This window comes from Anarhichas minor, unplaced genomic scaffold (assembly GCF_050575085.1).
Source record: "Anarhichas minor isolate MPS153535 unplaced genomic scaffold, ASM5057508v1 ptg000007l, whole genome shotgun sequence".
In the NCBI taxonomy this organism is placed as follows: Eukaryota; Metazoa; Chordata; class Actinopteri; order Perciformes; family Anarhichadidae; genus Anarhichas; species Anarhichas minor.
Genome location: NW_027466453.1, coordinates 9713006 through 9740789, shown reverse-complemented (window position 1 = coordinate 9740789; position 27784 = coordinate 9713006). Strand labels below are relative to the sequence as shown.

At 44.3% G+C, this 27784-nt stretch overlaps 1 protein-coding gene across 1 annotated transcript; it reads right to left on the bottom strand.

Moving 5' to 3' along the window:
• Window positions 1-1507: 1507 nt before the first annotated feature.
• vat1 (vesicle amine transport 1) lies at window positions 1508-26495 on the bottom strand. Its single transcript, XM_076085612.1, has 6 exons — window positions 25822-26495; window positions 19958-20165; window positions 8689-8859; window positions 7425-7514; window positions 5374-5615; window positions 1508-1827 (listed from the first exon to the last, which is right to left on the bottom strand). The coding sequence occupies exons 1-6, from the start codon at window positions 26245-26247 to the stop codon at window positions 1555-1557; spliced, it is 1410 nt and encodes a 469-aa protein (XP_075941727.1). The 5' UTR covers window positions 26248-26495; the 3' UTR covers window positions 1508-1554.
• Between the last annotated feature and the right edge of the window lie 1289 nt (window positions 26496-27784).

The following is a 27784-nucleotide window of genomic DNA, read 5'->3' as shown; positions in this document are numbered from 1 at the left end:
GCCTTCTCTGACGAGCCTGACGCCTGTTGCTATGCCGACCATAGAGAGGGAAATGGAAAGAGGAGGGATAGGGAGAGAGAGAGAGAGAGAGAGAGAGAGAGAGAGAGAGTTGAGTAGAGACAAGCAAGGGAGGCGAAGTATGGACGCCAGCTTGAATTGAATTCTCCTCTCTCAGGTCAGGGTGATCGACAGGCGAACGGTCGCTGTGAAAGGAGCAGAATGCCATGGAATGCCTCGAGGAGGATCAGGGAGGAAGAAAGCCTGATGCCGAGGGAGAAAGGGCCGATATTGGCCTTTTTAACTGGCTCATTTCAGACGCTTCACTGTCTCAGCATGACAGTGTCTCTTTCATCACATTCAGAGTGTGTACGAGTGTGTATTTGTGGCTTGTTTGAGCAGAAACAAATTCTCTCTTAATTGGCACTGCGCACTTCTTGCCAACAGTTGGTCAGCTAGAAAAATCTGTATCTAAGGAGAGGGAAGCTGAGCAATGATTTCTGCCTCCCTATTCAGCACTGCACAGAAAGGCTCATTATGAGGGCAATTCATATTCAGGCAAGTGCAAAACTGCAGCCACTATAATAACTTCACTGAAATTTGGTGGGAACGCATGAGTTTTGGAGCCGTCTCCCTCTCTACTGATAGAGACTGATACAATATATATCGCGGCGAAGGCCATATGATAACAGATGATAGGGCTTGTAGCATTACCACCATTGTCTGAGCAAAGCTGGGGTGCATCAGCCAATCGCGGGCATCTCTGACTCATCCTCTGTGACATAACTAAGCATTGGACACTAAGAGAGCAACGTGTGGGTGGGTGTGGTTCTCCGTTTATCTGCCTGTCTTAGTGCCTGTCTGTGGGTCCGACCCGTGAATGGGTTGGGTGTGAGGGGGGCGGTGGTGGTGGTGTTGGAGGTGTAGGGAGAGGGGGGGGGAGACTCAGCACAGTGAGGGGGGGAAGAGGAGGTGGCAGGTGGAAGTCAGAGCAGAACAATTTAGCACAGTGGGAGTTGAGGTGTGGAGGGGCATGGGGGGGGAGTCGAGGGGGGGAGGGGCCAGAGTGCGAGCAGGGTTGTCAAGGAAACAGTAATTTGCCCCAAGCCTGGACCATACCCACAATCCTCCACGGCTTGTGCCGACATTCCCAATAGTAAAAATTACTTGAGTGTTTGCTGCGTTTTTTTCTAAATCTTGTGAGGCACAGATACGTTTGGCTTTTACCAAGGGTTACTAATGATTGGACCTTTTTATTTTTTTATAGAGATAAAGGCAAAAGAAAGGGATGGGAGGGGGATGGGTGGAGCCAGGCCTGAGTAATTACTGCTATTGTGGATTCTCGAGGGTGAGGCGGAGGGGAGGTGGAAGAGATGATCGATCGACAGTGGTGTGATCATTTTGTAATCTACCCTTCTAACTCCTTCCAATCCTTGCTTACACTCCAACCCCCAACCTCCCACCCCATCCATCTCCATCCTCCCCCCACCCCACCCCACCCCCTGCTCCCAGGACACAAACTCCCTGCCGGTCTGCTTGACTATCCGTCCCTCCCTCTCACTTCTCCTCCTTGATTGGCTCTTCCTTCTTCTCCTCCTCCTTCTTCTCCTCCTTCTTGGGCTCCTCTTTCTTCTTGTCGTCCTTCTTCTCCTCCTTCTTGCCATCGTCCTTCTTCTTGTCATCCTTCTTCTTGTCATCCTTCTTCTTGTCCTCTTTCTTGTCCTCCTTCTTGGGCTCCTCCTTCTTCTCCTCCTCGGGCATCGGCTCTGTGGTGAGGATCACTTTGCCAATGTTGTTCCTCTCTTGCATCTTTCTCATGGCATCGCCCACCTGGAGGAGCGATAGAAGGAGAAAGACGATTACAAGAGTGAACAGAGAGCGGAGTTTAAATACACCTGTCATTGGGAAACATCTATTGAGCATAAGCAGTAGTAGCCAGTTTCTCCTCCACCAACACCTCTCCACAGCGATATGAGCCTCCTTGCATTCTGTGCCACTAATCTTCTGTTTTAATACCAGAGACTAGGAATACATTTCACAGGCTCAAATATCGCTTTAATATGCCGTATATGAGAAGCTACATTTGGTTAGATGAGACTTTAATAATCTTTGAAGGGAAATGAAATTGTCGCAGCAGGAACAAGACAAAAAGGGATCACAGAAGGATAACCAAATAAATGCGGGGAATAACATGTACTGCAAACAGATACTTTCAATATTACAATTCAGTATAAACAGAATGAAATGTTTCTAATTATAAGTAGGCAAGAAATACAGACATGTAGCAGAAAGTAATCTTTTTATCTAATATCATAGTGTTACCAAACAAAACTTTTACTTGAATTAGAAAATGATACCATCTCTAGATTAAAATGTGCTCATCGAGTGTAATGTTGGATCTGAAACCTTGGTTCAATCTTGGTCATGTCAATTATAATGGGAGCTGAAGGTTATTGATGGCTCTAATGTGAATTCTTATGTCTTCATCTTTGCAAAATGAAGTTGTGAGCCACAGCAGATCAATCGATCAATAGCCGCTGCTATCAGGTATAGTGCTATGTCTCATTAGTGAAGGATTAATAAAGGATTTTTATGTTTGTATATGTTCCTCCTGTTCATACTGGCCGTAAAGAGATCCGTTCCTAATGCGATTCCAAGGTAGGTGTTTAAGCACTAAATCCAAAGTAATTGTTCAGCGCAAAAATACTTCATAACGTTTAGCTGAAGATAAGATGAGGATTCAGTCTGCGTTAAAGATAACAAGTTACAGACTTTTAGTGCAAAATTCCTTGTTTGTTAATCTTCCTTTGAGTAAATCAGACCGCAAAAGCACCAAATTAATTTCAGCTATATTTGAGAAAACATAAATGAGGCTCCACACACTGTAGCACCCTTACGTGAAGTCTAAAGAAGAGCCTTAGCTTGAAATGTCATTTGTTGATGTTTCAATAAATCACACTTAAGAGAGCTGTGTGCAGACCTTCATTTAGGACAACATTGCCTTAACGTTTTTTTAACGTGTGCAACCACTATGCATTGTTCAGCTACATTTAACAATGCATTTTCGCAGAGAACAAGGAAAGTTAATTATGCCCCCCTCACATCTAAATTACATGACAATGGCACTTCGTGGGTTAAAACTGAGGTTCATTTTATAGTAGTAGTTAATTCGATGTTCATGATTTATTTTTTTAAACTAGTAAACTTTCTTTAGTCACGTGTTTTGGTCGTGTATAAAAGCTGAATTTAATGGCGTCAACCAATCATCAGTGTTGACAGCTACTCAGCCGAACCCGCATCCAATGATGGATCGACCAATTTGGTCCAACTGACTTTCCATCATCACGACGAGAGGAGAATCCCAGTCAGACCGACCCCACCCTCCCCCTGACCACCGAGCTCTGTCCGCTGTCTGATCCTGTCTCCATCGCTTCCCCCTCCCTCCCTCCCTCCCTCCCTCCCTCCTCCAGTCCCCCTCTTCGTGCGAGGCAGGCAGACCACCTAACAACCAATGCCACGGCAACAGGGCCATCTCCTAGCAACGTAAAGCCTGGCTGAAACGTGGCCCTGACGACTCAGACACATGGGAGAGAGGGGGAGAGAGAGGGGGAGAGAGAGGGGGGGGGGGGCGAAGGCAGCAACTGGTGTTCTTCGGAAGAGAGACGCGCCTCGCTGAAACTGAAAGGGAGGGAGGGGTAAGTCCGGGAATCGTAAGCATCATCTTCAATGTGAATGAAAGTCACAGTGAGAGCAACCGAGGTGCTTTAGACGACTCCACCCACTTCCATCCTTCACTCTCTAACATCTGTCGACCTCTCTGGCTCCCAGGCATCTCGGACCGAGTGTGCTATTTGCGGCTGCACCATTATCCTCCTGAGTATCAGTGCAGATGTAGATAATGAACCACGAGAAACGACACGGGGGGGGGGAAGGACAATGCTTATTTCCAAGTATTGTCAAAAGCATGTTTATTGTTCAGTGGAGCACAAAAAGACGGGTGACGGAGCATGGAGGAGGGGCTGTGATGGATGCGGTCAGGGCGTGGCATTTTGTGCTCGGCTTGTAATAATCGATAATGTATCTGATTAACTGTCACCTCCCAGCTTTTCGGCTTTGATGCATAAACTTTCCACACCTGATCACTTCAAGCCAGACTGAAATACACCTTCTTCTCTCCTCTGTTGTTCCACACTCCTTCCATGTTTCTTTCTCGTACATCAGCGCCCCTCCCTAAGACAAACGCACACGCTGACTAAAGGAAGTCACCATAGCAACAAGAGAGAAAAACCAAGAAAGACACACTGTGAGGAGGGAGAAGGAGAGAATACAGCGAGATGAAGTGAGACAGAGAGGGAGTCAATAACCTAAAGACTGAGAGAAAGTCTGATATAAAGACCAGACAGAATGAGGGGCAGAGAAAGAGCGTCAGATGGCGGAGAAAGACAGCAGGTGTTTCTCTCTCTGGCTAGAATACTGACCAGCTCTGACTCGGACAACAGAAGATGTCAGCCTCTGACTCCCTCTTTCTCTTGGTGTTTCTCACACTGTCTATTCAGATCTGTTAGCAGGGATAATTTTGCCAGCAACAATCTGACACTGTCTCTCTGGCTGAGTGAGTTATCCCCGAGGAGACACAGTGCTTCTTGTGGACGAACTTCGCCTGTTGATTGTTGAGCCATATTAAATCGGAGAGCCACACCCAGCTCCTGCAGATCCCACTGCAAAACTCTCGCGCGCACAAACCCACCAAACCCACCAAACCACAAAATGGATGTAGTTCAGGTGTAAATGCACAATGAATCATCTGGACATCGAGACTGAGGTGCACAGGGTTGCATGTTGTCACAGTAACAACCAGGCATGAATGGATCTGAAACCCACATACAAATGGAAATACATCTTTGAGTATGGATTCAACCTAAGAATACATTAAAATAGTCACATACAGGGGGCCAGAAAACTAGCTGCATCAGTTGTAAATAGGCTGGATGATGAGGATAATATATTGACATGAGCCTCTTTCACACATGCACCCTGAAATTATCTAGACATTACCCGGAGGAGCTGTATATGAAAACGCAAATGTCCCAGTTAAAATTCAGTGTAATGTCCGATTGAGACCATGTGTAAATAAAGCTGCTCATTGTCCGGAGAATTGTCGGCAAAAATATTGAACATTAAAAAGGCAAGCGATTCTGTTGTTTATGAGCAAATTAAGAACTGGCTACGTCTCTTGTAGGAAAATCTGGACCATGTCTAGACCTGATTCGCTTGACATTGTCTGGAGTACTAATGAGAAACCGCCATGGTATAAATATGTTTGTTATTATGACAGAGATAAATTTAAGGTAAAGGAAACCACAGGAAGGCACAAACCTGCTCAAGGTGCCAAGTGGAGTCGATGCGGGGCTTGACCTTGCCCTGCTTGTAGAGATCCAGGATGATGTCCATGGCCTGGGTGATGAGCTCCATCTCCCCGTCCAGGTAGCCCAGGTGGAAACCGCACACTGACTTGTTCCCCTGGATCAGGCTGAGCGTGTGGATGGAGAACTGATGGTACCAGTTCTTGGCCACAGCGAGCAGGTTCTTCTTCTGGCCGGCTAGCATGTTAGATGTACCTGATGGAGAGGGGAGGGTGAAAGGAGAAAAAGAAGAGTATATTCTGAGGGCACATTTCTAAATCCTTGGTTGATTTACTGATGATGACTCGATTAGAGGTCTGGTTCATTTTCTATCAAGTTATCTGCCCGCTCTCCCACTTTCTCCGTTTTCCATTTTTCTCTCATCTGATCATCAACTGCTCTCTTTTGGCATCATTTGGTAACTGACTTGGCAGAAAATAACTGACTTAATTGAATTGAATTTACCTCTTTCTCTTTTTTAAGTAATTCGTAAATTAAAGATTTTTTTACTGTTGGTTGAGAAAACCAATCAATCTGAAGACATTATGTTGGGCTTTGGTGATGTCTTGTCTTTGTCTTCCAATTTTATGACTAGTTATAGGTCAAACAATTTGGCAGTATGTTAAATCAACATTAAATCCTGTCAGGTACCTCTACTCCTGGTTTATGTCTTTGCTCTGCCTCTTTCACACTCTCCTGCACCTTCCAGCCTGAAAACCTCTTTAGCACCGCGGCTCTCACTGTCACCACATCCCCTTCCTATCCGCTCAGTCTGCTATGCTCTCACTGTTTCTGTCTCTCTCAGGGGAAACAGGGGACACAAAGCCCGCTCTCAGGGAAGACAGGGACCCAGCCTGCTACATTCAGACACATTCCAGGTTTCATGTGGATAGAACGCGCATTGTTCCGCCATGCATACTTCTGAGAAGCTGGACGAGAAGCAACCAGCACAGAGGGATCGGGAGGATGGGGTGGACTGGAGGGGGGGGGGGGGAGAGGAGTTCTGCAGGCATGAGAGAGGATGAATGGGCGAGGGTGGGGGGCACCATTGCTGGGTAGCGGGTTTTTGTGCGGCATGCAAAGGCAAGGCCCTGTTCTTCATGGATGCCGACCCCGCCCACTGTTGCATGCATGCTGGTTCCAGATTGGCATCGCGACAGAGCAAGCGTAAAGGCCTTCCCACAGATGGCACACAGCACACTGAGAACATGGAGCTCCATAGAGAGGTCACTCTGCCCACCAGGAAGCAGCTCTATTCAGTGGAAACCCATGACTATTTTATATATTCATTTGCATTTACACTACAGGATCTCGTGGAGTTCTGGTTTTAATCAAGCTGTCCAAAATGATTACGCAGCTGCTTTTCCAGATATTTTGTAATAAAGTGGCGTCATATTTAAAATAACAAACTGTAAAAAATGACTCATAGAGGTAGAGTTTACATTAGAGTAAAAATGAGTTCAGTTTAATAATGACGCCTCTTTATGATCTACAGAAGCAAACGAGACATCAGGAAGAACGGGGCCGAGTGTCAGACACTGCTGCAGTAAAAAGAGAGGTTTTCTAAAGGCCTCTGGTGCTCAGAAACACTGCCGCTTTTGTCTAAAGGGACCGCCAAAATCAACACAAAGTGACAGTTCCTCATAGTAGCTTAAATAAACCACATATTAGGGTTCATGCATTACATAAGAAGGTCTGGTAATCTAGAGAAGATTGGTTGGAGAGATACATACAGCCTGAGGGCAAGCTGCATGAGTCTTTTCTACCGCAGTTACAAGACTTTATGCTCATGGAGGTTGAGTCGTCATTTTTATTTGACTTAAGCTCATAAAAGTGTTTCTGAATCAGATCAATTTGTGTGAAAAACTGGAGAAATTGGCAAACATTCTGGGATCATTTTCATCAAACCTAATTGCATTAACTCCATTAACTCTGTGTTGTATCACCGAGGATTTAAATAGAGCCGCTCCAAACTAGCTCTACACTGATAATAAATGATCTGCACCCAGGTGTTCCGCTACTTACCATAGGTGATGAGTTTGCCCATGGGCTTCAGCAGGTTGTAGGCCTTATGGGTGTCTGATCCTCCGAGAGGGTCCAGTATTATGTCCATCCCTGGAGCAGAAGACAGAAGAAGGGGACAGTTATCACTGGTGTGAATTCAGCGAGAGCATGCTCTGCATGCCAGAGTTCACTAGGAGTAGTAGGTGTAGCCAAGTTGTGCCATGTTTACACGGAGAGAAACCCATACGCATGCCAAGAGAAGAGAGAGAGGAGGAGAGCATGGTGAGATTGTTTTTATATTTTCTCATTCTTGTCACTGATAAGACAAGAGGGATACAATGTCTCTCCGTCAATGTCCAGTCCATTCCATGGTGGAGAGAATAACATACCAACCTCTGAACAGATGGTAAAGAATGGCAACCTAACTATGAAGGTTTCTCTGTGGCTTATTTATGTCTTGCCATGTAGGCTCGGCCTTAATGATGTTCCTTTGTGCCAGAGGGGACTCCTCAAATTGGGCTACCCCTCCTTGCTCCGTTAAACCCTGCTTCTATTGATTGTGGGAGGCTCACAGCAGGACTCTGCCTTGACCACAGCACCGAATGAATTGACCGAGAGCCAAAGGTAGCGAGCAGGGCTGCACATTGATCCAGGCTTAATTAGATACATTCTGTCTAAAGTGTCAGTTCTCGCTGTCTTCCTATCTGTCTCTGTAATGTCTGTCAGTCTCGCCCCATGCTACAGAGAGCAGAGACGGGTTGGAGAGGGGACTATGAAATCAGCTTAATAACGCTCTCCATCCTGCTAGGAACACAGGAACTGGACATTGTTCCATTCTGCTGAAAAGCAGCGTTTTTCTCAGCGAGTCCAGGGCCACATCTCATGAAAATGCGAATACATTATTGATGGCGAATCCAGACAATCACAGTTTAGCGAAATGAGTTTGCTTGGTAGACAAAATGACTCCCTACGTGCTGTCAATCTAGTGTACATGGCAGCCAGCCCTGCTGAGAATTGTGTCATGAGAAAAAAAAAAAAGTGTATGAAAATATAACATCTCACTGTCGGCAGTATGTTCAACACCGATCGACAAATGTTGCAGTCACATAGTATTGCTTTGTGCCAGAGGGAATACATTGATATGGAATATTTGCTTATGAAGCAGTGATAAACATGCATACTGATGTAAACCTTGATCATAGATAGTTTGCACTGGTTCATTTATTTTCCACACAAACTCCACATTTAGAGCACTTGTCTCAGTGCAGGTGGCCGAGTGTCTCACCTTTCGGGCTAATCTTGCGTACTTCCTCCACATAGTCCTTGGTGCGATAGTCGATGGGATGCGTGACTCCACCCTGGCTGATGGTCTCGTGCTTGCTGGCGGACGCCGTGCCGAACACAGTCACGTCCTTCACCGTGTTGCACAGCTGAGTGGCTGCAATACCCACACCACCTGAAGGAAGAGGGGCAGGGTTGACAAACGGCTATGATTTTGGGAAAGAATATACATTTCAGGACATGACTTGTGATTTATTCTACCGACGAGCATTCAAGCTTAACCTGGTTGTTGAAGGCACCACTAAAACCTGAATGTAACTCAGCGGAACAGAAAGGCAGCCGAGAATTCACATTCTGCACGTATTGTCTACGGCAGGTAAATGTGATTTGCATTATTTATTGTCCCAAACAAGCCAGTCAATAGCAGCGTGGACGTGTTTTGCTCAAGGGTATGAAAAGAATGCATTAAAGACAATCACATTACCCGAACTGGCCCTGGAAGGAATAGTCACCCACACACAGATGCACAGAAACACACACACACACACACACACACATCTAACTCTGGAGAAAGTAGCCATTGTAGCTCAAATGACACATCTCATGTTTTGGTTCCCTTATTCAAGACAACCTGTTTAAAATTCCACAGGACGGAAAAATGTAGCTGCGGTATCTGTTTTGTTAGGAAAAGAGAGCTGGCTGACATTCTATCGCAGATTACATAAACACAGCTCCTTGTAACCGTGCCACCTGAAAACAAAATGTGCACGTTGTCCAAGATCATTTTTAAAGACAAAGTGCTGCGAGACTGTGGATGTTTTTCGGATATCTGTGTTTGTGTGGTCGCTTTATTTGAAAGTGTGTACATAGTTGTGGCAAATGCCTCGGCCAATGTTTGCCGAGGCAGCCAAAGCAAGAAGTAATAGGTTACTGATAAGCAGTAGCTTGTTTGAAATGGAGGCTGACTTAAGGACTTGAACTGAAAGGAATCCATAAAGGTCACTTATGTCCGACCAAGTAAAGAGCACGTCTTATCTGATACCAGAGAATGAAGCAACACAAAACATGAGCATTTACATCCATTTTATCATGGCATAGCTGAGATACTGGACAGGTTTGGATTAACTGAATGATGAAATCATAATTTACTTTCTTAGGCAACTGAAACCAACATAGATTAATATGCACACCCAGTGAGATAAAGAAAGGCAGGAAAAAACGCCCATGCATGTTTGATTAGACTTGTGCAAAAGTCACCAAAGAGGAAGACATTTTGTTAATCACATTTCTGATCCCATAACGTGACATCTATTAAAAAAAAAAAAAAAGATTCTTCCTTTATCCTTATCGGTTAATCTGAGACACACACTTCATCAGACTGTAAACTGCACCATTGCTGTCCTGTGTATTCCTGTAAAGACTTTTCACAATCTAAAAAAATCCACCCTGAAATCAGCTTTGTGACAAGGAATTATTGTCTCAACCCATAAAGGTACACCTAATCCTTCGGTTTATCTGACAAATGCAAAATCAACAAAAACGGATGAATATGTTTTCCTAGGACGGCTGCATGCTTCTTTTATAGTCTGTTTTGCGTACTCAGTGTAACTGGAACATTTTACTTTTTTTTAAATCTTAATATCAGAATGATTATGTCTGTATGCTGGACATTGTGTATGAGTAGAACATTAGATGACACTGATGCACCTCTGGTCCCTTCAGCTCAGCATACAAATTATTCTGAGCCACTGAACAAGTCGAATAGTCCAATTTCCGCAACGACATCCTGGCAGTTAGTCTCTGAGGCTGCACTGTCACATAAAACACCACTGACACTGGCCAAAAAAATAGAATATGAACTGAGATGTAATGATAAGCCAAATCACATTATCGTCTTTATTAATCTCCGATCAGGAAACGCTCAGCATGAGAAGGAAAAAGGGTTCATTTCAGGGCCTTTTATTTGAACTTTTTTCAAAAAAGCACTCAGGGCTTTGTTACAGAAAATTGTCCCTTGATAAAACAAAACAAAAACAAGACAAATAATTTCAATACAACCCCTTCCCTGCCCTCAATTTCAGTGTAAAGACGAAAAAACATTTCTGATTTGAGGTTGTCATCTGAGCTCATACGTCCATGTGGGATGAACGGACCGCGGCTATAATCACACCTGCTGACACTGATAGGAGAATTGACAAGTAAACACAATCAAGGCTATAGCTGCTGGATGTGAGGGTTGTTGCGGCTGCGTCACAGCAGCACCATCTCTCCTTGTCCTCGGTGAGAAACCAAGTTTGTGTTGCCAAGGAAACCTCAGCCAAATTGCAGGCAATGACTGAGCAAAGGGAGCCATTTTGTTACATTGACTGCTCTTCCTTTGGTCGTATAAGAGTCATTTGAAGGCAATCATACGTTTGTCATCAGTATATAAGTTGACAGACTGAGCTTTGGATAGTCAGCGTGTGTCAAGGTTTTTATTTGTTCAGGATTTATAGCATACTTTTACGCTACAAGCAAATGTGCACCTGTTTGCCTTTGACACACATGTTTTTAAACAAGCACATAACTGATTGCTTATGTGAGGTAAAAGGGCAGATTTAAAAAAAAAACAAAAAAAACTATGATTATGCATTCTCTGAGTGGGGCTTAAGAGCTGTTTTGTGCCAAGTGGCTCTGTCGCATAGTAGCAACCCTCATATACAGGTGTGAAAAAGGGTCCAACAAACAGGATGATGCATCCATTAATCCCACATTCTTACAGCCAGGCACTTGCATATTAATATTTAACTAACGCTGCTGTCATAAACACAGTGATTCCCCTTCTGCTTCTGCTTTATTGAGTCAGTGAGCAATGGTAAACAACCTCTGCTGAAATCAGCCTCCTTTCTTAGAGACTGAATTCTTTAAAAATATAAAACCAGATGACAACAGAACCTAAAAAAAAAAAAGCATTTTAAATAATCATATCTTTCGTCCTCAAAACGCGGGTGTGTAAAAACATATATCCAGTCAAATGTTTTGGCCAGGGAGGGCACCTGTTTCTGAGCTCCCTGAGAACAAACTCCTGATCTTCCATCACAAGACTCCTGAGCTGTGCCAAGAACCCCTTACCGCTCCCCACCTCACTTTACACACACACACACACACACACACACACACACACACTCATACATACATACACAGATCACAAGGGAGATCTGCTAATCTGCTAATCTGCTAAAGATCCGCTAATCTTCACAAGTATGCACAGAGAGTAAAATATTAACCTTTCATTAACCCTGTGCTTCAGTTTCTGTTGTTTCCTTGGTTTTCCTGATTTATAGTTTCTCCCTCTATATCTTCTTACGACTAGAATCTTCTCCCTTGGTAGGGGTTGAGTGATTTAAGACCGTCCACAAACACTTACCCATTCCTCAGTGGAAGAGAAAGCAGCTTTAGCAAATTCTTGCTGCTAATTGCATTTGTTCTCCTCAAGATTCAATTGAATTGTTTACACTTGGAAATTAGGAAAACGTCAAAAAGCATCCACCTATGTGTTTAGTTTTTCTCTCTCTCTCTCTGGAGAAGCAGGACACACAAGGTTTTGTCTTCCCCTGAACCCTTACATACTCGCAAATTGGCACAAATTGCACTTGGCTACCATAACATGACTGTTAGGAGTAAAGAGGAATTTTCTCCAAATCACAGTGGAATCCAGACTGACACTGAGGCCACTGTTATTGCTCCAACCCCGGAGCTCAACGGCATGGGTGGGTGGGTGGGTGGGGGGGGGGCATCAGAAATGTTTTTCAGATTTATGAAGAAATAATGGATTGACACCCTGTCTTCCTCGTCCCCGATTTAATACATCTCCCGTGATTCTTGTCTAAATGAAAAAAGATCTCACTTCAGAGCATTTCTCAATTGTGTGAGCCAAGCTATGATCTCAGGTGTTACTCAGGGGACGGCTGGTGACCACATGTCTACTGTCAACACCGGAGAGATGACTGGTCCCTTGTCTCTGAGCTCCGTGTTGGGTTTTTTGGTGTTTTTTCTTATGCATTTTTATCCACATTTCCTCAAGGACTCTCGTCTTTCTTAACCTATCATTAGCCTGAGGCGGTATAGCGGCTGACAAAGAATGAAATACAAACGATGACCCAGGCACCTCTTTCTACCCAAACTCGCTGTGGCTGCGTTACAACATCAACAAGCTGAACCAAATAAATGTACTTTTTATTGCTACTTTGTGCAGCTCTAACAGAGTTCAGATACGAGTCCTGCTTCTGTGATAGGAGCTGTAGTTGGCTGTTTGTGAACGTGTACTCTTGAGAGATTACTCTGCATTATGTAACCTTGGTGTTTTTTCTGGGATGACTGTGTAAGAGCACACACTGTGGGCTTAAAGAGCAGTTTAATGTGCTCTCTCTGATGGTGAATTTCTCTTTTTGCAGCATAGAGGAGGCCCATTTTTAGTTGGGCAAATTAAATTAAAAAACCAACCCATTCTTTGCTCGTGTGTGAGGGGGTCTCTGTGATTGCGTACGGTTTCTGCTAACTAAAACCAACACAGAAACACAACACACATAACGTTCACTTACTGTATATGCATGGACACAAAAGATATTTCGAACATAAACCACTTTCCTTCCTCGCATGAACACAGATGCAAAATGAAACACAAGCTGGTGCACACTCATCCAGTTTCACACAAACAGGTGTCCTGACGCAGGTTTCACATACACCTGCGCCTGTATGTGGTGGTTAGGGTGGGGGTGGGGTCATTTGTCAACGGCTGCAGCAATGAGAGCAGCGAGCGAGCGATGTGATTGGTGGGTTAGGTTGGAGGTTGCCCTGGTTTCCCTCTCCTATCAGCGCAGCTGATCTGCCGGCGGCGATGCCAGGCCTGGGGAACACAGAGACGGTTCAACCACGCAGCCCAGACTCCCGCTTAGTGGTCAGACTGAATTAGCATTCTCTAAACTAGGGTAAGACCTCCCGAGCAGACAGCCTGGGAGGAGAGGAAACCATTTTCAAGGCACATCAGACTTTTATCAAGGCTCCCAGGAACAATGGGTCCATAAAAGAGAGAGAGAGATGTAAATACACTTGAGCGAATGCACTTTGTCAGCTGGTATATTTTATATATAGTGAATGAGAACAATAATCTGTCGAGGGAGTCCTGGGTAAAATAAAATAAATAGAATGTCATATGTCTTTACTTACAGCTCACGCGTTTCTTGCAATCATTCAACTTCCAAAGGCATTTACTGCCTCCCATTTTTTCTATCCCGCCCGCAATCGACAGTTTCTTTGCACTGAGGGCTCATATGCCTGAGGCCCTGCCTGCAGGTCTGACAGCAGTCATGAAGATATACACCAGGATGGGGCTCTCATTCAGCAAACCCAAGACATCCACCAGCCACCTGTTCCTATTGCTTTAAGCATTTACAGTAGGCCTCTGACAGAAGTTGAAGTCCTGTTCGTGTTACGTGACAAAGCAGGACGTTCTGCTGATGAGCAAATGCATTAGAAAATATCTGGTTCTTTGATGAAAGTGCCTGTAAAGTTAAAGAGAAGGTAATCTATGAATCCCAAGGACCATTTCAGTAAGAAAAATCCAATCACAAAATTAAAATTCTATTGTTTGTGCCAGTAACAGTGAGTAAAACCTAAAGATCAGGTATTGTAGAAATCTGATAAAACGTTCGGCAGCCTTTTATATTTAGGGTCAATTTTTGGATTAATTTGGCAACTATGGTGACTTTTTAGTTTTCCAGTTGTAAAAGTGAATCTTTCTGAATTCACCACAGCATTGATTTGAGCCTTCTATCGGCTTCATCACAGTATGAAACATGATTTCTAAGAAACACATCTAAAACAATACTCACAGCTGACATAAACCTATAATATCATTAAATTATCCAAGAGAGTCCCTCACTTCAATGTTGAACTACAAACAGGAGTTTACAATTGTAAAAATGACTTCTAGAGCCAGAAGCTCACAGATTACCGTTAACAAGGATTTAACTCCTTAGCTGTGACTGCTATATCACCCATCACTATATGTTGCACCCACATGGCGCAGCTGGAAGCCACTCACTCAAGTGTTTCCAGAAAATCCTCAGTGTAACCTGGTGTAACTCTGTGCTGTACACAGACACTCCAGCAAGAAGCAGCTGCAAAAGTACAGTATGGAAGCCTGCATAATTGGCTTGTGGAAAAAAAAAACGTTAAACAGCACTCAGGATGTGTGAAATCTAACAGACAAACCCCAAACACACTTCTGTGGAGCTTTATGAGAGGAGATGATTGAATGCATGTGTTATATAGCAGGCTGAAACACCTAACAGTCCTATTAGTGCGCATGTTTTTCTACAGTATGAGAAGATCCAGTTGGAATCAACAAACTCTGGCGGCATCTGTGCCAAAATGTCACAGAGTGGGAGGTGGATGAGGCCATGAAGCAAAATCATCAGATAAATCGATGACACATGCAGGTTCCCATAGCGCCACCTAATTTATATTATGCATTCCACATCTGCAACACAATGCATGACACTTGCCGTTGGCCTGCAGCCACTTGAGAGCTCATAAATAAAACAGAAGGGGGGGGGGGGGCGTCATTATTGGAAGCAGCGTAGAGAATATGTATGCAGGAATGTGTGGTGTGGGTGTGGTGACCAGCCATGGTTCATAAACATGAGGACCAGTTCAGGGAGAGGACAGAGGAAAGGCTGCTGGCACAGTGGAAGACCCACGAGGTACATCCAAATGTCGCTGAACTTCCCCCCGCCCCAAGCCCTGTCGGGAAAACAAAAGGAGAAACGTGCACTCGTTCCCCAATGACAAGGAATCAAGCACAGATATTATGGCGAGGTCACGCAGAGGGAGAGGAGGTTACGGAGGTTACGGAGGACCGGAGGGCGGGGACGACGACGGAGGATACAGATGTGCAGTGCGGTGGAGAAGGGAGGCACGATGGGAGGAAATACAACAAGCTATTGTTTGGAGAGAGAGAGCAGGACCACGGGAGAGGCAGCTGAGGACTATTCACACACACACACACACACACACACACACACACACACACACACACACACACACACACACACAAAGGCATGACCAGTCAGGCATACTGCACTGGTCACCTGACGTAATGGGTAAAGGTCACCGTTTGAGGAAATGATGTTCTTTATGGAGAGCTCTTGATGAGTTAACATGGCATTACCTGCAAACTTGAAACCACGGAGAAGTGAGAGGCAAGAGGACGGATATCCATCATCCCTCTGTAAAGGCCCTCACTACATTAGGTTCAACAGGTTTTTTGCCATATAGAGCTGTTCTGTGACGTTATCCTTTCCTGTTTTACTTTTTAAAACTATACATTAGTCTACAATCTGACCAATTTTACATTTTACCTGATACTTTGGGAATTCCATTATTCACTCTGACTTAGGTGAGAAGATTGATACTATTCCTGAAAGTACTGTATGTTGCTGGAGTCAGCAGCCAGTTAGCTTAGCTTAGCACAAAGACTGGAATCAGAGGGAAACAGCTAGTCTGTCCAAAAATAACAATAACCTCCTACTAACAAATCCAAAGCTCTCTAATTAACTCGTTGTATCTCCGATGTTGTTCTTCCTCAGGTCTCTCTATTTTCTCACATGTTTTACTATTAAAGATTTCATATGTTGTTCACATTGTAAAGCCCTCTGAGACATATTAGGGATTCTGGACCATATGAATAAAATCGACTTAAACTTTTTACTTTTCTTTAGAGAAAAAAGAATGTAGAATATGTTTATTGATTAGAGGGTCAAAGCCGATGAACCATTCCACATGTCCTGACAAAAATGTACGTACCTGTTGAAGATGATCATATGATATGAATATTATTAAATGTTGCTCATTTAGAATTAGTTATCTGTCTAAAAGCAAGTTGCAGGGGCTTTGGAGACAAAGCAATCTGAAAGTAATTGAAAGGAGGATAACCGTTTTCCTAATGTGATTAAATCAGCGGATTACATCCTTATTATGAGAATAAACAGGTCAACCGTCGGACCGAAGAAGTGAGGATGAACCCCTCAAGCATTCAAGATGCTTTGATGAAAACATGTATGACAGTAGAAGGAGAACATGTCTCCTTAAAGAATATGTCTGTGGCTGCTGTTTGGTAATCATGAGTAGGAATGCAGTGTTGTGCAGGCAAGTCTGTCACACAGAATCGCTGCTGTTAAGTTGGTTACAGGACTTCATAGGCAATCATCAGTTGCAAAGTCTTGTGAGACAGTCTGATGAGTTGAAGTAAAGCCATTTAACCTCAATCTAATACTGTGTGTGGTTAGATGGGGTGTTCACAGGAGCTGTGGACAGGGTTGTGTGGAAACAGAGTACTTGTTAATTACTGTTTCACAGTCAAAATCCGATACACGCTCTGTATTCTGTTACTTAGAACTACAAATACTTAAAAGCGTTTCAACTGAAACAAGGAATTTTGATCGAGGCCCCCGTGGTGGTGTTCCACATTTTGAAGTGACGTGTTACAGTCAAATAAATGCCATCTGAAATTCAAGTCGGAAGCAATCTCAAAGAAACTGCAAGCAGAGTACATGAGTGATAGTACAAAGCCCCAAATATATTCAAATTACAGGAAATAATTGAAGCAGTAAATGACTTGTGTTCGATAAGTTGATGGTCAAAATTGTCGATTGTTGATCGTCTGATAGAGTAAACAGATTAATTCATATTTGCAGTATGTTACAATATTGCTAAAATAAGCAGTTCCAGTATGAGGAATATATGCCGCCCTTTGTGCAATTTCCTGCATAATATTAACAAAATATCAGACTGTATGAAAAGACAGGCAGATAGGCAAAGACACAATCTCACTTTCTCTCTGGCCAAGTCACAGCAGATACATCTGAGCTCTCTAATCATTGAACATCATGGACCCCCCCCCCCTAGCTATGCAGCCCCACAACGGAGGGAGGCGAAGGAAGTGCACCCCTCTCACACTTTTCCACAAAAGGTACTACTATCATGTCCACCGCTATTGCAAAGAAAGCTTTAAAAGCGTCAATGCAGCTGCGATGTAGAGCACACTGCATGATAATGGTTTACACATGCAAAGAATGACAGAGTGCAGTGAAGCAGACTGTTAAGCAAATGTTTTTGTCATAGCCTCAGTAATGTGCTTTTTACAATGCTGATGTCCGGACAGCTGGCGAGCCAAGACTGGCAGCCTGCCGTGAGAAACCAGAGACGCCGCCTCTCGACCCAACCAGTGGGGAAAAGCGTCTTACACCACACTTCCACAGCATTCCTCCCTATAGCAGACATACTCTGCACAGAAAAACCCGAACAAGATGTGTGTTCAGAGGGATGAGAGACATCAGCCGGATGATCTGGTGAACGCAAACATTTGGGATTCCACTGGAAACCACCAATCCCACAACTATGAGTGTGTTAGCTGCTCTGGGGGGGGAAACAGCACAGTTGAATGATAATCGTACGTACGAATTCATTCCTTTTCCGTGCAATTGTGTGAATATCAAGGGACACATCCCCCCTGGGCCGATAGTCTCCCACAGCTTTCTGTCATTTGTTTGTCTCACAGAGAGAAAACGGGCTCAGGTTTCATTATGCGCTTACATCTCTGAGCCATCTACGCCCACACACTTCCCCATATGCTGAGGGATCCCTTTCTGACTCCCTCTGCACAGGCAGAGTTGGAAGGAGAGGAAAAGTGAAAGCTGTACAAAGGCAGATAGCGAGAGAGAAACGGGGGAAAGAACAATATTTTTTTTTTTTGGCGAATGCGCTCCCCATTCTCTCCAGCTGGCCTGATTGTGTAAACACAGCGAAATCAAATGTTCCCAGGCTAGGTGCATCACACCCCAAAACAGGTGCTTTTACTCCCTCAATCACCATCTTCCTCCCACCCACTCACTCTGAACTTTGACCTCGCGGTCCAGGTGGCAGGTGCTCCAGTTTGAGTGCAGTCCTAGAGAGTGCAAAGCACTGAGCCATATCTCATACTAATGAACAGTGGGCCCTTCTCCAACAGCCAGAATTCATATAGAAAAGAAATGCAGAAACAGGAGGGGCAGATAAAGAAGAAGTCTGGTAGTGTAAACATTCAAAGATGTCTCCTTTACGTGCAAGCTTCTGCAGAGGATTTCAAAATGACTCTCTAGAGATCTACTCAAAAGGGTGGTTGTAAAATGCCGCTAACTATAGAGCAGTTAGCAGAGTTTTGGACTCGTGCCGAGAAGGAAAACTGATTACATGTGGTTTTTAGTTACAGGACTACAACATAAATCGACAGTAATTCATAGATACTACAGCAAACTGTAAAAGAATGTTTGCGTTCGATTTGTAGTTGAATTATTAATCAATGTATAATGAATTCAACCATCATTTAAATGAATGACCCTTTCATGAGGAGTGGCGCATTCGTTTCCAGCCTAAGTTGACATAAATTAAAAGGGTTTACGTTGTAGGAAATTTGGGGTTTAGAAGTGTGTTTTAAGAAATTATAATAGAAGTGTTTAATGATTCATAATTAAGAAATCATAATTGGAAGTATGTTGGAATACATAATTAGAAGATTCATAATTAGAAGTGTTTTAGAATTTGTAGTTAGAAGTGTATCTTAGTAGAATTGTAGCACCTTAATATTTGCTTGTGAAACTTGTGAAGGTTTTTGCCAAAAGTTGCAAATCCTAATCTTTATATAGAATGTTTACCTAAGAAGTGTTAAGCCATAAAAGACAGTCATTGAATGTATTAAACTGTGAAGAATAGCCAAAAGAAAGTCAGACTTCTAGACAGACATTTGCAGGTTGTGCCCGTGCGAGGGTTTTCGGAAGCCTGACGCCAGGAGGAGGCAACCGAAATTAGCCAATAGGAATTAAGATGGCCAAAAGGGAGGGGATTTCAAACTGTAAGAGGAAGTGCTGGAAAGGTATTCACTCTCTTCCTACTCGGCTCTCAGCGTGGAAGCATCTGTGTTTTCAGGCTGAGTCGCGAGTGAATAGCTTTTCCGCGCGGATCATATTATTATATATTTTGTTAGTAGTGTACTTCATTCTGTAATTGTATTAGCTTCAGTAGGATTAAATACTTTTAATTGTAAACCAGTTTATGGTAGATTTATTAAGAAGCAACTCTACTGTAAAATAACAGTGGAGCGTGCTCTCCGGCCTTCTCTCGGTGGGGAGATTCAACCCTCCACAACGTAGACATGCATACTGTGTATCCCCGCTGTGTGTTTGTACTTATCTCCTTACCTGCAGCAGCATGAATGAGGACGCTCTGGTTGGGCCGCAGATTGCCGAAATCAAACAGCATCATGTAGGCAGTGATGTAGTTCACAGGGAGGGCTGCTGCCTCCTCGAAGCTCATGCCCTCTGGGATGAGGAAGGTGTGGGTTGCCGGCACCGCCGCCACCTCCTGCCACAGCCCAAAGCGGTTCAGCACCATCACCTTATCGCCGACCTGGAACAGAAGGCGCAGGAAGACAAGGGATGAGAAGGAGGCAAAGCAAAGGGCTCTCTGTCTGTGTTTCCAGTTACTAAAGTAATGACATGATTCTCAAAGTTAATTTGATTTAAAAAAAACAACTATAATAATTTTGATTTGATTAAAAAAATGATATTGAGACAATTATACCACCTGAACACCACAAGTCTGCAAAAAATAAAAAATAGGTAGCAGTTGTGCGGCCTTACGGCTTCTTTGATGCAGTGGAAAAGATGTGAGCCGTATAGTAAGAGTGTGGTTTGCAAACATGCAGCCACCTCGTCCACCAAACCTGAAAGGTGTTTGCTCCTAAAAAGTGCCAGCAAACAAGGAAAGCGATAAACCACAGCAGAGTAAGAGCAGTAACTGTATTGACTTTATAGAGGGAAATAACAAAGCAACAGAAGAATCGGGGTTAAAAAAAAAGGGAAGTGGCTCTATTTTATTGTTTTTCCTTTTTGATTAGCATGTCAGATGCTTTGGGATTGGTGCCACAGTATGATAGCTGTTCTATAAATGATAAAATATACGATTATCAAGCAATTTCTATCTTTCAGAACCACTATCCTGACAGCGAGGAAGCCACAAACATCATTCAACGGTGCTGCACGCCACGATCACCATCGGGGTCATTTTATGCTTCCACAATCTTATCAGTGCAGGATCCTCTGATTCAAAACTGTCTCTCAGAAGGACAAGCCTCAATGTAAACTTACCCCTCCGGCGCCCTCACTAACCAATCAGGGGAGCCTGCTTGAGGGACACAGGAAACAGAGATGACTGCAGCATTATAACTCTCTTCCTGTTTTCTTCCTCCCCCTTATTCAGCCCTCCCGACACAGCTCACCCTCCTGTCCATTTCCATTCTCCTCACTTTTTTATCTTCCCTTCTTTCTCTTTCACTTCCTGACTCCTTTTCCTCTTACAACTTTAGAACGTCTTCCTTCCCCTTCTCTAGTCCCTCGTCTCGTCCTGTCTGTGTCTCGCCTCCTTCTTTGATGCTCTCTCCTTCCTCACTATTTCTTCATGCTTCTCCGTCTCATTCCGTCTTCACCATCGTCTTTCTTTTTCTCTTGCGAGGAGTGTCCCGTATCCCCTCTTCCTCATCAGTGAGACAGGACAATGGGGCCCATCTTCTCCCCTGGCTTCCCTCCACTCATCAAGAGTCCCTGCCAGATTCTTCCCCATGGCTGAGCATAAGACAAGCTCTCTCCTCCTGGGAACAAACCCTCTCCACCCGGGCCTCTCTAATGGTCTGGAGGGAGCAATGCGCCTCGCTGTCTATCCGCTCCAATTAGAGAGATCTCCCTCTCTCTTTCCCTTTTCATACCCACATCCCTCTGTCTGAGGCCGAGTCATTTGGTTTCTATTTCTTCAAAATATACTTTTTCACTTTTCCACCGTGGGCTTCTTCTCTTTCCTCCCCTTTGTCATTCACGCTGACTCACTCTCGGCCACCTCAGGGTTTTTTTTCTCCTGTTTTTTTTAAGTCTTCAAACTCATCAGCCTCGTGGGTTTAATTGGGGGTACAGTGTGGCACAAATCGATGGACGGGGGAGTACAGACTTGTGCAGGAAACGCACACAAATATGACTCACACATCATCTGCAGCTATTCTTTTGCGCCCACGTAAAGCATGTGAGTTACTGTCAGTCACACAGAATCTAGGTAGGAACATTCAAGGCCAGTGAGCGAGCGCGCCTTGTGACAGTTCTGTTACAACATCTTCACAGTGTGACACACACACACACACACACACACACACACACACACACACACACACACACACACACACACACACACACACACACACACACTTCTCTTGCATTTCCTTTCTCAGCCTTCATGTCACTGCATCAAATGTAGTCACAGTCGGGGTCAGGATTGAGGGAGCGCTGAACAAAGACACTTCCAGTTAACTGTACATGAATGGACTTAATCAGATGGTGATTCAATTTTGGGGTATGCGGGACTCCAACTCAGCTGCTTCGTGGGTTGTGAGCTTTGATGATCTCAGCGAAAAATTATCGGGGAAAAAAAAAAGGATGAACAAAATTTGTGATACAGAGTTCCTGAGTCAGGTTGAGGCAAAAGATGAATGTAATAAATGTATGAGACATGTAGTAACACCCACACAGCCTACATGGCTCCTGTAAATGTAATTAAAAGGAAACATAATATCTCCCCGGTGTCAGCGTAGGTGTTACTGTGCTTTGACACAGTTTGTGGGATGTTGGGATAAGGGCCACGCCCTGCTCTCACACACAGCATAATTGGTGACATGAGGGTCTTTGTGCTGCTTTTTGCACTTGACTGCACCTCTGACTATGCAAATCAGCATATCGTGCTCTCAAAATACCATTATTGTTCATCAGCTTTTTGCAGCTCGATTAATATTAGAGGCCTGAATACAACTCCACACTTCAAAAAAAATGTGAGATCCAAAAGTATGCGTAAGACGTCGGGTTTTTATTTTAACCCAGCAGTTTATGGCAAACTGTCAACAGGCCATGTACAGTATGAGAGCAAGCTCTTAATGCTGTCATCGTGATGAAAAGGAGACATGTAGGATGAAAGAGGAAGTTATATATGTCTGTAAAGGAGAGAGGATGGTAATACAAAGAGAGAGCAGCATGATAGAGGGATTCACTGACAGCACGTTCAACAGAGGAATAACCAGGAGATTATACGAAGGAAGGAGAGCTAGTTAGAGAGAGGGAAGGAGGAATGGAGGAAATACCAGACTGACAATGTGGGCCAGAGGGAGGTAATTGAGAACATATGGGTCAGATCCGACCAAAACTCACAGAGGAAGAGCATGAAAAAGGAAAAAAAGAAGAAAAAGAAGCGGGTCAGGAGAAAAAAAGTGCTGATGTTTGGAATCAGGGGAGCGTCGGTAATTTGTGATATTTCCCCTCTTCCCTCTCTTACTCAGTGTTACACTTTTCCCCGCACTCCCTGCGAGTTCATTTCGGGTGAGGGCACTAGCATTACTTCATTCAACTTGATTGTCCCCCTCGAGGGGTGCTTGTTTTTCGCAGACGTTATTGAAACATAATGCGAGGCATGCAGTGAATAATAAACACAAATAAAAACACAAGAGTAAGCAAGCAGCAAAACAATAAACAAGACAAAGACAGGGAGACGCTGCCTTTATCAACTCTGCAAATGTCTAATCACATTATACCCGGGGGTTGGTGTTGTTTGAATTGTTTCCATACCTGAGTTCTGATATCAAAACGATATTTTTGTCAAAGCATTTGACAAATGGAGACATATTCAGCAAAAAAGTCGAAGTTCTCAAATGCCTCTTATGTCTGTGAGGGAAAGAAAGCTCTTACATATGAAAATGTCAGAAAGATAAAATAAAAACCAATCACACTTAGCCACCGATGTTTATGTTGAATCATCTAATTAAATGGCATGAATGTGTCCATAGCTTTGTGCACGCTGTATGTTGAGCTAACTATGAGACACACCCTTTTTTTGTATGTCTTTGTGTGCATGTGTGTGTGTGTGTGTGTGTGTGTGTGCGCGTGATGGAAACAGACATAGCTAGGCAGACGGATAGAGAGCTGCAGTGAGAGATGAGCCTCCCAAAAAATTCTGTGCCATCAGGGTCAGCACATTCCCTCTGAGTTGGATGCCAAAATATCTCAGAGATCTCGATCCATTAGGAAGATTGGCTCTTAATTCTATAAACTACGGGCTGCAAACGGATGTGGTGGGCGTGAGGCCTTGATGACAAGACGTGTGTTTGTGCATGCGAGTGTAATGCATGACCTTTAAATCCAATCTACATCACTGACAATGTGGAAAGAATCTATTAGGTAGTCTAGAAACAAATGGGTCTTAACCTTCTATGATGTCTGCTATTGGCCGACTTGCCGCCAATCACATTCATAGTACCTTGCACAGCTTCCCCCATCCCTAAGGACTTGGCATATGTGCCACTCCCAGCACTGATGCTGCATTTGCTTCACACATCGGATCAGCCTGATGTTAACCACAGATATTAACTAGCTGTCTGATGTGAGAATATGTGGTGGTCTGACAACAAATGGCGTGAGTCATCATCACTGGCTCATTTGTAACATGTTGGCTTTTGTGTATTAATTGCCTTACAAAAGGCGTTACCGTGGTGATGCCATGCAGCCAGGAGACAGACATTTAGGCCTGTGACTCATCATGCACTGTTAGAAATCGACTAATAAGCCTCTTTCAATCACCACTTCATTCCTTGTGGCTGAACATGAAGGATTTTTTTTATTATGAGTGTTTAATTGACTTGGGCTTCATTGTGCATTTTAACTTCAATGGTGATGTTTATGACTGTAAATATTTTCTGAACACAACAGAGGCGATAGATTTTCTGTTGACAAAGAGGGCGAGTGTTCCTATATTCCTCACACCAGGCTGGTTGTTGCGCCGCGCCGCGCCGCGCCGCGCCCTTTCCGCTCGGTGAGTCTGTGCGCCACCGTCGCTCCCGGTAACAAAAGGCGTCGGTGACTCCAGTCTCTGCCACCAATGTCAAGTTAGCCATATTAATAACTGTGGCATCTGACCATCGTTTCCGCAATAAAGTCCTGTATTAATTAATAGGATGAGCAAATTAGAACCGAGGTGGCCTTTTTATTGTTGTTTTTTCACCCAAGATGTATTTTTTACATTTTGCATTTAGAGCCGTAAAGGCCTAAGCACGAGGAGGAACTGCAGACCTTAGCCTACAGGTGCAGTCATATGAGTAAACGTTGCTCGTTCAGTGGGCTAAAAATGTTTAACTCTTTCTTGATTTCCATATGTGGCACATCTTTTCATTTCCACTCCTTTTGTCACCAATAAACAGCAAAATAAACTGTCAAGTAACTGTTCAAAGCTTTAATTTTGAAGGCAATGCAGTCTCATTTCCGGTGGCTATCTCTGGCTGACTTGACGCAGCTCTCCGCGCCTTGGCACACATCAAAGCGCAGTACAGCGTAGGTGCTGGAAGGGTGGAAAGCATCCAGCGGGTTTGCGTATGTTTATTTAGACTTACAAGACATATGTTGCGTAGAAGTGATGAAGCCATCTCCATCTAAGCAACTATTTTAGACGTGAAGTTGCTCAATCTAAGTGCGCACAATTCAGCGCAATTTTAAAACCGGGGAGACAAGAGGGGCGACGCCTGCTGCTGACTTCATTGTACTCAACTCGTGTCATTTACACATTTGGGGCTTCTTCTACAGAGATGAAATACAACATGAACACAATAGCAGGCTTCATCCACTTTGAACGTAACATGCTGTCTCTTTACGCACGGGTAAAATGAACGGATGAGCCCCGATAACAGCTGAAATATATAGCCTACTATAGATCAATATTTATTATTAACATACTACTGTGTTAATCATTACCTAACCCAATAGCCTATTGCCATTAAATCCATTAAGTCATGAAACTGCACATCACTGGCCTCCGGTACCACCACTGCCTGAGCAGCGAGCAACGCCTGACACGCCCATATCCAGATGTAGCAGTTCAGCACAAACGAAACGAGGCAAATATTCATCACTTAAACAATAAAACACACACACACACAGTAAAATGAGGCTTAAAGCGCCACGATAAGAAGCACAGAGGCATGTGCGCTTACTTGTCTGTCCGTCACTTCTTCCCCTACAGCCTCCACCACCCCAGAACACTCCATTCCCGGGGTGACCGGCGGGGATGGCAGCCGGTCGTACAGCCCCTGCCGAGCCATCAGGTCTGCGAAGTTCAGCCCGCAAGCCTTGACCCGCACCAGGACCTCGCCAGCCTTGAGCGCAGGCTTGCCCTTCTTCACCTGCAGCTTGACTTTATCATAGCCCCCGTAGCCGGTGAGCACCAGAGCGCGGTAGGTGAACGTCTCCTCCTCGGGGACCTTCTCGGTGGTCGCCGCGGGGGTAGCAGTTGCCTCGGCGGCGGCCGCGGGTGCCGGCTCCGTCTTGGGCGGCTCCGCTTTGGGCTCCTCGGCGGGTTTGGTCTCCTGCTTCTGGTCCACGGCGTTTTGCTGCTCGGCAGGTGCGTCTTCTCCAGACATTGTGCAGGGAGATGAAAGACAGGGATGAGTCTAGAAAATGACTTAAAAGCTTTTTTTTCTCTTTTTATATACTTCTTGTGCTTCTGTTGCCGTGGGCGGGCTTGTTGTTTTGTCGCGTGTGCTTGCCTTGCGAATAAAAAGACAATGCGAGAGCAGGAGCGTCTTTTTCAGCAGTCTTGCGTGGAGACACAAACCCCGACAAAGTGGGCTGTTCAGTGGCCAGTAGCTGTCAACGCCGCGCTCTGACAGAGTGTGCGAGTGGGACGAGACAGAGGCAGGCTGGAAAACACGGAGAGCGGTGGAAACGCAGGGATTGGCGTCTGTGACTGGGCGTGTTTGGCTGTCTGGGGTAGGGCCATAAGATAAGCCTGTATTGCATCAAGCATAGGTGATTTGCAAAAATGTCAATTATAGCTAAAAAGGCAAATAAAGTTAAAGACAACCCATGCAAAACCAAAAACTGGTGATTACTCAAGTCTCCATATTACAGTTAAAATGCTGTATTATCGTAAGAGCAAAAAAGTAGCATGCCAAATAAGGAAGCCAGAGAGATAAATTATGGGTTCAGCCCTTGAGACACAATAAATCACTATAAACTCAACAGTGTATTGATTTTTCACGTTTGAGCTGACTATGACACATAATCAGAACACAGTGTATTGCCCTTATGTGATGAAATAGAAAGCACATGAATATTTCTGAAATGAATATTTCTTTCAACAAGTATCTGCTTCTTTCTGTCTGTTTACAGCTGCTTGTTTAACGGCGAGGTGTGTGGTGCCGGAACAGTAGCAGCCGGAGGAAATGTCTGTTTATGCCGCCTATTCTACAGTGGGATTTGCAGGAACTTTGGGCCTGCGTACGGCTCATTGTTATAACTTCCCCGTGCAGGCAGCTCAGAAAAATATGAGTTTGTGTTGAGGTCATGCCAGTTTCTGATTAAACGATATAACCTGCTTTGTATTATTCAGCTTCAGTTCAGGGAGCCAGAGCCAAAGGGTCGGGATGACCTCTCCATTCAAATTCATGGTGCAGGGTTACAGTCTTTTGGAGACCTGGTGGATTGTGTGATTGGAACAAGACGTTTTATGATCACAGAAGCAACAGTCAGTACCTCTTATATCCGTCTCATAAAGGAACCAGCTCTTTACCTTTAGAGCTGAGGGATCAACCCAGTGACCATTCAGAGAGATTTGACCATAAGAGGAGTGGTGAGACACCTTGTGGCAGTAAAGAGCCACTCAGCACTTCTGAGGCCAAAGTCAGCAGTGACCCAATCAATATCCCACGGGGCTTAATGATGTAGGATGCAGGCATTATTGATCTGCCGCTTTGACGTGGGCAAAATGTTACAAGGCAGATTGTCTGTTCTTCCCAACCGACCACACTGAGCCACTCTGGAAATACATCAGTATGCTGTGGGTGCTCGCTCAGTGGCTCTTCTCCTCATTAGCTCTGACAGGGCCAGTATGGTAATGTAGCAGGAAAATGACTTGGACTGCAGGTTGGAATCCGAAAAAAGGGATTAAAAGTGGAG

Bases quoted from the DNA above. Each gene is read 5' to 3' on its own strand.
- vat1 (XM_076085612.1), bottom strand. From the start codon at position 26,247: ATGTCTGGAGAAGACGCACCTGCCGAGCAGCAAAACGCCGTGGACCAG. The intron at 8,860-19,957 runs GTAAGGAGATAA...CTCTTCCTTCAG, and splicing joins CCTCATTCATGCTGCTGCAG to GTGGTGTGGGTATTGCAGCC. The intron at 1,828-5,373 runs GTTTGTGCCTTC...TCGCTCCTCCAG, and splicing joins CCACTTGGCACCTTGAGCAG to GTGGGCGATGCCATGAGAAA.